The sequence below is a fragment of the Scyliorhinus canicula genome, chromosome 14 (genome assembly GCF_902713615.1).
Source record: "Scyliorhinus canicula chromosome 14, sScyCan1.1, whole genome shotgun sequence".
In the NCBI taxonomy this organism is placed as follows: Eukaryota; Metazoa; Chordata; class Chondrichthyes; order Carcharhiniformes; family Scyliorhinidae; genus Scyliorhinus; species Scyliorhinus canicula.
In genome coordinates this window covers 6,057,232-6,069,958 of record NC_052159.1, presented here as the reverse complement: position 1 = coordinate 6,069,958, position 12,727 = coordinate 6,057,232, and the positions used below count along the sequence as shown (strand labels likewise).

Genomic DNA, 12,727 nt, shown 5'->3' with positions numbered 1-12,727 from the left:
ACTCCCAATCCAGGACTTCAGACTCACCTTATCATTCTCAAAGTATCTCAGGTAGTCAGGATCCAGTTTGACAAATCTCCGCTGGTAAATGTAGGAGCTGCGGCGAGTCAGCGGAGAGAAAGAAAGAGAGAGAGAGAGAAATTAGGGAGCGGCGATTGTTGGAGAATTAAATATCTCTGATCTATCACTCAATCACAGCTCATTGTTCACATCACCCTATGGGCTTCTTCATTGAAATCCCATTCAATCGGCAGGAATCAAAATCCCACCCATTTATTCAACATCAACTGAGACCAACTCAAAACAATAGAGACACGGCAGGGTCGACACCGCAGACACTGAAATATCAGCCACACAGCACACCCTGCCCCCTCAACCACATCTTCCCTCACCCCCACCCACATCCCCCCTCTCACCCACACATCACACCCTGCCTCCTGAACCACATCCTCCCTCACCCACACCCCTCCTCACCCTCCCCCACGCCTCCATGTCTCCTTCCCCCTTATCCCCTCTCACACCCCCACACACACACACACACCCGCATCAGTCCCCCCCTCATCTGCACCTGTCCCACACCAAATCCCCCCGAACCAACACACCTCGTGCCCCCCCCGCAACCACATCCCCCCCCCCATGTCCTAGACCACGCCCACAAATACACCCCGCCACCCACACACACCCCTCACCCACATACTCTGCATCTCCCCCCCCCCCCCCCGACCCCCAACATTCCCAAATTGCCCCACCCCCTGAGGAGAAATGCAGGGTGGGGGAGGGGGGGGGGGGGGGGGGGAGGGTTAAACAGGCAGCACAAGCCGAGCACAGATGGCCACATTCATTGTTCACAGATCACCGTCGCGAGGAGCTACTTTCAACATTTCCTCAAACACAACACAGAAGCGGAAATTGTTCTTAAATTAAAACTGGAAAGAAAAAGGAACCCCTTTTGAGGAGGGTTTGACCGTCAGCGACCCCTTCTCCATGAGAAAGGAAAGGTTACAATGAGGAGGAATTAATCTGAGCCGAATGAACATGCAGACATCTCTCCTTGATCTCCTCCACCGAACTCAATCCAGGGCCTTTCCCATAAGAGTGGGGAGGGGGCAGAATCTCACCCATGTCACCCCAGCCGTGGGGCACCTCCCGACCTGGCCTCGGGGTCTCTAAGGGACAGGGAAGAATGGGTGGCCTCAGCAATCATAAAGTATCACAAATCGGGGAAGTCAAGTCAACCACCAACCGGCATTTAAGAGTGGGCAGGACTTCCTAAATCAACGGCTGGTAGTATGGCGCCCAATTGTGGGCACCGCACTTTCGGAAAGAATGTCAGGGTCTTGGAGAGGGCGCAGAGGAGATTTACCAGAAAAGCACCAGGGTATGAGGGGGGCTTCTGCTCATGGGAAGAAGCTTGGATTGTTGTCCTTCAGGAGATTAAGGGGGCATTTTAATCGAGGCGGGTCAAACTCACGAGGGGGTTTTAATGGGAGTAAACGAGGAGAAGGCGTTTCCATTGGCAGGAGGGTTGGCACCCAGAAGGGCACAGATTGAAGAGATCCAGTAAAAGAACCAGGAGAGCTCGGTCAACGGGCCGGCACAGGGGCAACGGAGCGAATGGCCTCTGTCAGTGCTGGAGGATTCTATTCTACGCACCCCTGAGCATGCAAGTCTATTCCGTCACCAACTTCGAACATCGACGGGCTCTGGGTTCTACAACACCCACACGGTATGCCACAGCCATTACCCCACCGGTCAAACACCACCACCACGGCAGTTAAGAACATTAAGAACCAAAAAAAAAAGTTACGTTGCTTTCAAATTAAAAAAAAAATCAGAAGCCAAACACAAAGGCAGCTAACGTGGCATTGAAGCAGACCTGAAGATGTTCCCAGTAGAGAAATAATTCAGACCCAACAGCCTGGAGGAAAGAGAACATTCCGGAATTCAGAGGGTTCAGATTTTGCTGCCAGCTGGCATAGACCCTCTTGTAGAACCTCCCCGGTTCTCCTTTTTGACCACGGGAGAGGGAGTTAACCAGTGGGTTGTGTGACGCAAGCACCCACAATGGTGGCAATGAGTAATGTTTTTAATGCATGTATATAAGCACAACAAAAGGAGCTGGAGTGGGAATAAGCCATTCAGCCCCTCTAGCTAGCTCTGACATTCAATAAGGTCACGGCCGATGTTGTATCTGAACCCGATAGTCACGCACTATCCCCACACCCCCCGATTCAAACCTATCGACCTCTGTCCTGAATGTAGCCAACGATGGATCCACCACGCTCCGATAGAGAATTCCAAAGATTCACAACCCTCGGAGTGAGGAAATATCTCCCCATCTCGGTCCTAAATGATCAGCCTCCAATCCCGAGACTGTGACCCCGTGTTTTAGATTCCCCGGCCAGCGGGAACAATCTCTCCCCCTCCCCTCCCCGTTAACCCCCCTCGGAATCCTGTCCATTTCCATTGAGATCAGCTCTCGCTCGTTAAAACTCCAGAGACTGTCTGCCGGTTCTGCTCACTGCCCAAACACACTTCTCAATACCTCCTGTTGTTGTGTATGGTTAGTGACGGAATGTATCACCGGTTCACTCGTCAGGCCTGCGCACTGTGCTAAATGTCAACTGCACAATGCCAATAATTCTGCAGCTTCAGTGAAAACAGTATTGTTGCGAGGACATTGCCAACGATGCCGGCCGCCACAGCTCAGTTCCTTCCTCAATTTATTTCCCATCAGCAGAAACCCTCGCCCCCATTTGTCGGGAGTTCAGTGTCCTCACTCACACCAAGTCCCCATTCACCCAGCACCTCAATCTGGGCCCATTGACTGACACGGGGTCAGAGGTAGCCCAGCAATGTCAGCCACACACACAGACACACACACACACAGACACACAGACACACACACAGACACACACACACACACACTGACACACACACACACACACTGACACACACACACACACACACACACACACACACACTGACACACACACACTGACACACACAGACACACACACACTGACACACACTGACACACACAGACACACACAGACACACACAGACACAGACACACACAGACACACACACACACACACACACACACACACACACACACACACAGACACAGACACAGACACACACACACACACAGACACACAGACACAGACACAAACTTCGGTAATAGGGAAGATGCTGGAATCTATCATCAAGGAAGAAATTGCGAGGCATCTGGATAGAAATTGTCCCATTGGGCAGACGCAGCATGGGTTCGTTAAAGGCAGGTCATGCCTAACTAATTTAGTGGAATTTTTTGAGGACATTACCAGTGCAGTAGATAACGGGGAGCCGATGGATGTGGTATATCTGGATTTCCAGAAAGCCTTTGACAAGGTGCCACACAAAAGGTTGCTGCATAAGATAAAGATGCATGGCATTAAGGGTAAAGTAGTAGCATGGATAGAGGATTGGTTAATTAATAGAAAGCAAAGAGTTGGGATAAATGGGTGTTTCTCTGGTTGGCAATCAGTAGCTAGTGGTGTCCCTCAGGGATCCGTGTTGGGCCCACAATTGTTCACAATTTACGTTGATGATTTGGAGTTGGGGACCAAGGGCAATGTGTCCAAGTTTGCAGATGACACTAAGATGAGTGGTAAAGCGAAAAGTGCAGAGGATACTGGAAGTCTGCAGAGGGATTTGGATAGGTTAAGTGAATGGGCTCGGGTCTGGCAGATGGAATACAATGTTGACAAATGTGAGGTTATCCATTTTGGTAGGAATAACAGCAAACGGGATTATTATTTAAACGATAAAATATTAAAGCATGCCGCTGTTCAGAGAGACTTGGGTGTGCTAGTGCATGAGTCACAGAAGGTTGGTTTACAAGTGCAACAGGTGATTAAGAAGGCAAATGGAATTTTGTCCTTCATTGCTAGAGGGATGGAGTTTAAGACTAGGGAGGTTATGTTGCAATTGTATAAGGTGTTAGTGCGGCCACACCTGGAGTATTGTGTTCAGTTTTGGTCTCCTTACTTGAGAAAGGACGTACTGGCGCTGGAGGGTGTGCAGAGGAGATTCACTAGGTTAATCCCAGAGCTGAAGGGGTTGGATTATGAGGAGAGGTTGAGTAGACTGGGACTGTACTCGTTGGAATTTAGAAGGATGAGGGGGGATCTTATAGAAACATTTAAAATTATGAAGGGAATAGATAGGATAGATGCGGGCAGGTTGTTTCCACTGGCGGGTGACAGCAGAACTAGGGGGCATAGCCTCAAAATAAGGGGAAGTAGATTTAGGACTGAGTTTAGGAGGAACTTCTTCACCCAAAGGGTTGTGAATCTATGGAATTCCTTGCCCAGTGAAGCAGTTGAGGCTCCTTCATTACATGTTTTTAAGGTAAAGATAGATAGTTTTTTGAAGAAAAAAGGGTTATGGTGTTCGGGCCGGAAAGTGGAGCTGAGTCCACAAAAGATCAGCCATGATCTCATTGAATGGCGGAGCAGGCTCGAGGGGCCAGATGGCCTACTCCTGCTCCTAGTTCCTATGTTCTTATATTATGTTCTTATGACACACACAGACACAGACACACACAGAGACACAGACACACAGACACAGACACACAGACACACACACTGACACACACACACTGACACACACACACTGACACACACACACTGACACACACACACTGACACACACACACTGACACACACACACTGACACACACACACACTGACACACACAGACACACACACTGACACACACAGACACACACACAGACACACACACAGACACACACACAGACACACACACAGACACACACACAGACACACACACAGACACACACACAGACACACACTGACACACACATTGGCACACACTGACACAGACAGACACAGATACACACACAGACACACGCACAGACACACACACTGACACACACACTGACACAGACACACACACACACACACTGACACACACACACACACTGACACACACAGACTCACACACACAGACTCACACACAGAGACTCACACACAGAGACTCACACACAGAGACTCACACACAGAGACTCACACACAGAGACTCACACACAGAGACTCACACACAGAGACTCACACACAGAGACTCACACACAGAGACTCACACACAGAGACTCACACACAGAGACTCACACACAGAGACTCACACACAGAGACTCACACACAGAGACTCACACACAGAGACTCACACACAGAGACTCACACACAGAGACTCACACACAGAGACTCACACACAGAGACTCACACACAGAGACTCACACACACAGACACACACACACACACTGACACACAGACAGACAGTCACACACTGACACATTGACACACAGAGACTCACACACAGAGACTCGCACACAAAGACACACACACAAAGACACACACACACACACACACTGACACACACACACACACTGAAACACACACACACACTGACACACACAGACTGACACACACAGACTCACACACACAGACTCACACACACAGACATACACACTGACACACACACAGACAGACAGTCACACACTGACACACAGAGACTCACACACACAGACACACACACTGGCACACACACACAGACACACACACAGAGACTCACACACACAGAGACTCACACACACAGAGACTCACACACACACACAGACACACTGACACACACAGACACACTGACACACACAGACACACACACACAGACTCACACACACAGACACACTGACACACACAGACACACATACACAGAGACTCACACAGAGACTCACACACACAGACACACACACAGAGACTCACACACAGAGACTCACACACAGAGACTCACACACAGAGACTCACACACACAGACACACACACACAGACACACACACACAGACACACTGACACACACAGACACACACACAGAGACTCACACACACAGACTCACACACACAGACACACACACACAGACACACACACACAGACACACACACACAGACACACTGACACACACAGACACACACACACAGACACACACACACAGACACACACACACAGACACACTGACACACACAGACACACACACAGAGACTCACACACACAGACTCACACACACAGACTCACACACACAGACTCACACACACAGACACACACACACAGACACACACACACAGACACACACACACAGACACACACACACAGACACACACACACAGACTCACACACACAGACTCACACACACAGACTCACACACACAGACTCACACACACAGACACACACACACAGACACACACACACAGACACACACACACAGACACACACACACAGACACACACACACAGACACACACACACAGACACACACACACAGACACACACACACAGACACAATTGCTGCTCTCTTCAAACTCCCAGCTCCCAGAGCTCTCTGGTTCCGCCACCTGCTGCTGTGCCTTCAACTGCCTGGGTCCAAAGCTCCAGAATTCCCTCTCTCCCGTTTCCTACACCTCCTCTCGCCCTTAACGATGCTGTTTGAATCCAGCCCTCTTGGACAAGCCTTTGGTCACTTGACCGAATCTCCCCCGATGGGGCTCGGTGACTCTCCTCTGAAGTGTTGACGGAATTCTATGAATGTCAAGTATTTGTTGCTGAAACATCAGCGAGAGTGGCAGACGTGGGGTGGGGGGGTCAGCGGGGGGGTGGTGGGGGGGGGGGGATGCTGGGTGAGGGGGTCAGCGGGCGGGGGGCGGGTGAGGGGGTCAGCGGGGGAGGGGGAGGAGCCAGGTGAGCGGGGGGCAGGGGGGAAGCCGGGTGAGGGGGTCGGGGGGGGGGATGCCGGGTGAGGGGGTCAGCGGGGGAGGGGGGGGAGCCAGGTGAGCGGGTCAGCGGGGAGCGGGGGGGAAGCCGGGTGAGGGAGCAAAGGGGGAGGGGGGGGCCGGGTGAGCGGGGGGCGGGGGGGAAGCCGGGTGAGGGAGCAAAGGGGGAGGGGGGGGCCGGGTGAGCGGGGGGCGGGGGGGAAGCCGGGTGAGGGAGCAACGGGGGAGGGGGGGGCGGGTGAGGGGGTCGGGGGGGGGATGCCGGGTGAGGGGGTCAGCGGGGGGGGAGCCGGGTGAGGGAGCAACGGGGGAGGGGGGGGCCGGGTGAGGGGGTCGGCGGGGGGGATGCCGGGTGAGGGGGGGAGGGGGGGGCCGGGTGAGGGGGTCACCTGGTGGGGGGGGGGGGGGAGGATGCCGGGAGAGGGGGTCAGCGGGTGGGGGGATGCCGGGTGAGGGGGTCAGCGGGGGGAGGGGGGGAAGGGAGCCGGGTGAGGGAGCAACGGGGGTGCGGATGGGAACCAAGGAACAACCCCCCCCCCCCCATTGTGCTCAGAGGGGGACAATCAGTTTCAGTGATTCAAACTGCAAAGAGCTTGACCTTCCAATGTTTCCCTGGCCTGGGAGAGGGCACAGTGCAATCCCATACAGCTCTGGTTTAAACAGTGCCGGGGTCTGCCCTGCTCCCTGGAATGCTGGGGCCCTGGGTGGCTCCTTGTTTCAGGTACATTTGGAGTGGGAGAGGGCACGGGCTTCGATCCACTCTGAAATGGCCACAGCTCAGTGCATGCTGTCACCCCCCACCCCCAACCCCCACACTCACCCCCCCATGTACACTGTCCCCCATCACTGACTCTACCCACCCATTCACTCCCCTCTCACACCCCCATGTACACCCTCCCCTATCACTGACTCTACCCCCCATTCACTCCCCTCCCACACCCCCATGTACACTCTCCCCTATCACTGACTCTACCCCCCCATTCACTCCCCTCTCACACCCCCATGTACACCCTCCCCTATCACTGACTCTGCCCCCCCATTCACTCCCCTCCCACATCCCCATGTACACTCTCCCCTATCACTGACTCTACCCCCCATTCACTCCCCTCCCACATCCCCATGTACACTGTCCCCTATCACTGACTCTACCCCCATTTACTCCCCTCCCACATCCCCATGTACACTCTCCCCTATCACTGACTCTACCCCCCCCCATTCACTCCCCTCCCACATCCCCATGTACACTCTCCCCTATCACTGACTCTACCCCCCATTCACTCCCCTCCCACATCCCCATGTACACTCTCCCCTATCACTGACTCTACCCCCCCATTCACTCCCCTCCCACACCCCCATGTACACTCTCCCCTATCACTGACTCTACCCCCCCATTCACTCCCCTCCCACACCCCCATGTACACTCTCCCCTGTCCACCTATTTAATCCAGAGGGAAAATTCTGTTGCAATATTCCACAATCCTCCAGAGGAACTCGGCTAAATTTGAGACCACAGTTGTATGGAACAGCTGTCAGACTGGGCCACTTTGAGACACGCGGAGAGGTCACGTCTGTGCGGAAACCTCGGAAAGGTCATCTTGAGCTGTGAAGCGCTGACTATTCACATCGCCTATTCCGGAGGGGCCTCTATGGGCTGCCATAACGATTCTAATGTAACGGACTGGACTAGTTCTCTCAGCTGGTCCCACTGCACAGCTGATGTTTATCTGCTGTTGAGTGTAACTCTGCAAGAGGCACCGGCCACACCTTATTAGGAGACAGTTAATAAGCTGCAGCCAGACCTCAAACATCCTTCAGAGGAACCTTGACGAGAATGTCTGTACCAGATTAGACACCGAGGCGTGAACGACTGTGCAGGGGTGCAGGCCAGCAACTCACCGTGGTCCCTCATGTGTCTCACCCCCCCCCCCCCCCCTCCCCAAACCTATATCAGCTCATCCAAGAGTCAAAATTCCTCGGAGCAGCCCACGGTTCCAGATGCCGCGTCTCAGGAAAGATGCGCCTTCCCAAAGCAGATTTGCTGGGCTGATATCGGGACTGAAATGGTTGAATTACGAGGGCAGGTTGCACAGACATTTCTGTGCGCACAGAAGACAAGTTTAAATGGTTGCCATAGTCCCCGCGGCCGATAGGCTGGTTCCCCCTTTGGGGGGGGGGGGGGGGGGGGGGGGGGGGGGGAAGAGCTGACAGGTGGCCATTTAACCCAAGGGTCAGCACACCTCAGGCGAGGGACAAGGATAACCTCATCCGCTGCGGGGATCGAACTTGCGTCGTTGTCTTCGCTCCACATTCCGAGCCAGCTATCCGGCCAACTGAGCTAAACCGATAAAAGAGTGATCTGATTGAGGTCTCCATTGCGTCAGATGAGTAAAGGTTTTGACAGGGTTGAGGGAGAGGAACTATTTCTGCGCCACAGAAGTAAGGATGTGTTGTTTCAGTTCTAAAGGGCAGTGGTGAGGCCACATCTCCAATAATGTCCACAGCTTTGCTCTCTTTGTTTGAGGAAGGGTGTAAATGTGTTGGGGGCGGGTGAGTGGAGGTTTACGAGATGGAAACCTGGAGTGAGTGGGTTTTCTGAGGTGAATCAACAGTTATCGGAGGTGGATGGGGATGTGGAACTCGAAACACAAACAGATCGCCCATGACTTTATTGATGGTGGAGTGGGCTCGTGGGGTGGAATAGCCTCTTCCTGCTCCTGGTTTGCATGTTCCAAAGTTTCCAACATCCCCCAGGCTTCAGTGGGGCGGCACAGTAGCACAGTGGTTAGCACAGTTGCTTCACAGCTCCAGGGTCCCAGGTTCGATTCCCCGCTGGGTCACTGTCTGAGCGGAGTCTGCACGTTCTCCCCGTCTCTGCGTGGGTTTCCTCCGGGTGCTCCGGTTTCCTCCCACAGTCCAAAGACGTGCAGGTTAGGTGGCTTGGCCATGATAAATTGCCCCTTAGTGTCCAAAATTGCCCTTAGTGTTGGGTGGGGCTACTGGGTTATGGGGATAGGGTGGAGGTGTTAACCTTGGGTAGGGTGCTCTTTCCGAGGTGTGGTAGTATGACTCGGGAGATTATGGTACCCTAGAACCAAGCTGCCATTGATGCAGAAGACATTGGCCCAGGCAAGTCATGTGACTCTCTGCCAATTGGCTGAGGCTAGTCATGTGCCTCCCCGCCAATTGGCTGAGAGGTAGGTAGCCCCGCCTACGAGGCGGGGTATAAGAACCCGTACCGGCTGGCAGTCGGCCTTTCTCTGTACGTCCACTGCCGGGCACATATCTAGTGTATTAAAGCCTGTCGTTCGGAACTACCACTCGCCTCGCGTCCAATTGATGGTGCATCACGAGGGCCGGTGCAGACTCGAAGGGCTGAATGGCCTCCTTCTGCACTGTAAATTCTATGATTCGGGCAACCTGGCCTCGTAATTTAACGTGGGTATCATTCGGTGAACCTGTGCCACACACAAAGGCCACCCAGACATCCCAATCCACCCCAACCACATTCCACCCACACTCCCAGAATACCTCACATGACCATTTCAGGTCCTTCCTCACCCCTGCGGAGGATTCTTGTCCAACCAACCCGCTTTGATTAGCGGGCAGAGCTGGCTGGTGTCCACATCATGTGGTAGGCCCTGGCATGAGGTGATCAGCGATTCGTCCAACCGGTCGTAAATGTTGTCTTCACCGTCCAGGGCGTTGTCCACCTTTAACCCACCCAAGCTCAGGTCGTCAGAATTGGAGCCAGGGGTGCTAGGGTTGAAACATAATCGACATCAGACAAAGGAAACTTCAAACTCAATAAACTTCGTAAAACTCAGCACATTGACTTTGTTAAGACAATTCCTCGTTGCGGAAACATTCATCAATGTTTTCCCCCCCACCTGCTCGCAAATGTTTTTGCCTGAAACGATTTTCAGCCCCGTCTCCTCATTAATATTCACAGAGACCCCCCTCCCTCTGACGTCCCAAACAGCAAAGTGGTTGAACCACGATCTCGGGGGTTAATTATTTGTGAAGCTCGCCTGAAGGAGGATAGAAATCTGTTCCCACCTTGCGCCCCACATGGAAGATATTCCTCGTACTCCTGAAAGGACCTTGGTGACCAGGACCCTCCATTGGGTTGGATCGTGATTGTGTTTGGCAAATGTCGTGAGAATGTCACTTTAAGAAATGTTTGTCTGCTCGAGTTACTGCAGTGATGTCAGAGTGTGGGTGGAGCTGAGCTCTGGCTGCAGTGATGTCAGAGTGTGGGTGGAGCTGAGCTCTGGCTGCAGTGATGTCAGAGTGTGGGTGGAGCTGAGCTCTGGCTGCAGTGATGTCAGAGTGTGGGTGGAGCTGAGCTCTGGCTGCAGTGATGTCAGAGTGTGGGTGGAGCTGAGCTCTGGCTGCAGTGATGTCAGAGTGTGGGCGGAGCTGAGCTCTGGCTCTGCTTTTTAGTTTCACTTTGAGAAAATCTTGGGTGTGTCTGTCTTTTTTTTGGTTTCGTTTTCAGTGTTGGAGCTGAAGCCAGACAGAGCAGGTGCACTTGTGTGTACATAAATATCTGTAGTGACAGTACCTTTAAGAAATGGGTGTTTATTACTGAAGTGATGTCAGAGAGTGGGTGGAGCTGGGCTGTCTGTCAGCTTTTTTGTTTTAGGCTGTTTGCTGCAGGGTGTGTTTTAGTTTCGTTTTCAGTGTTGGAGCTGAAGCCAGACAGAGCAAGTGTACTGTTGATCTCTCTGCCATGAAAAGACTATCTCTTAGATCATTTGGTGAATTCAAAATTATAAATGTTCTCAGTAGTGAATGTAAATCTGATGTGTGTCTGTTGAAAAGTGTTTCTTTTGTCTTCTGGATGTTGTTTGGGAAGTTATTAAGGATTACTTAATGTTGTATTCGTTGGGGGTTGTATTTGAATTGATGGTTGCTAAGATGTTCACTGTATGTTTTAAAAAGGTTAACTTGAATTCACAGAATAAACATTGTTTTGCTTTAAAAAATACTTTTCCATTTCTGCTGTACCCACCTGCAGAGTGGGCCGTGTGCTCCCCATACCACAATCTATTAACAGTTGTGGGTCAGGGGAACTCCATGGTACACTTTGGGGTTCTCTAAACCCTGGCCCATAACACAAAGTACCGCGGTGGTTTGCTGCTGCCTTGTGCAGTGCGGCTGACCAGGAAAGACACCCCCAGTCTTACCACCTGCCATCAGGTGTGTTGGAAGGGTTTCCATAACCAAACTGTCTGCCCACTTTACCAATGCACCTTACCTGGCCGTCAAGTCCAGCTGAAGAATTTAAACCCAGACCTCCTGGTCCAGAGATAGGGGGGGGCAATTCTCTGTTTGGGAGACGAAGGGGTAACACTGGGGTTGAATTGCATGCAGTTGGCCTTCCCCCTGGGGGCGCTGTTACTGGAGCAATTCAGGACATGCTAATGGGCCAGCATTCTGCCTGTGTGAATTCTCGGCCCAGCGGGCAGTGTAACCACTGGGAGCGGACTTAGCATCAAAGGGCCTGACAGCCGGAGCTGTCCACTTACCACAACACTCAGTGCAGCCACCAAGATGCCTCGGAGAAAACCTGCCCCCAAGCCTTCCCCAAACAAGCCCAACAGTTTTCAATGGTTTTTCAGTGTTTATCTACCCTCCTCCTCTGCTTCCATGGCATCCAGTCCACGCTTGTAAATATTTGTAGTAATTCACGCCCGCGAGACTGCCACCTGAGAGGGCGGAACATCGCGGAAGGACGGAGCTACTGTGTCCAACACGCTAATCACATTTAAATGCCGGTTTCGCCTGTCACCGCTGGGGGCGAGCCTCGCTATCGGCACCAGGGATGGACCGAGCATGGTGCCCGAATCGGGCCTGGGCCTGGGCCTCGCTATCGCCACCAGGGATGGACCGAGCATGGTGCCCG

At 52.7% G+C, this 12,727-nt stretch overlaps 1 protein-coding gene across 4 annotated transcripts in view; it reads right to left on the bottom strand.

Moving 5' to 3' along the window:
- LOC119977259 (arf-GAP with Rho-GAP domain, ANK repeat and PH domain-containing protein 1) overlaps window positions 1–12,727 on the bottom strand; it is a 259,394-nt gene that overhangs the window by 129,532 nt on the left and 117,135 nt on the right. For all 4 annotated transcript variants that reach the window (XM_038817991.1, XM_038817990.1, XM_038817993.1 and 1 more), the window contains 2 exons: window positions 10,378–10,575; window positions 28–97 (listed from right to left, as the gene is read on the bottom strand). In XM_038817991.1, the coding sequence (XP_038673919.1) occupies window positions 28–97; window positions 10,378–10,575 (268 nt within the window). The remainder of the gene's footprint in view (window positions 1–27; window positions 98–10,377; window positions 10,576–12,727) is intronic.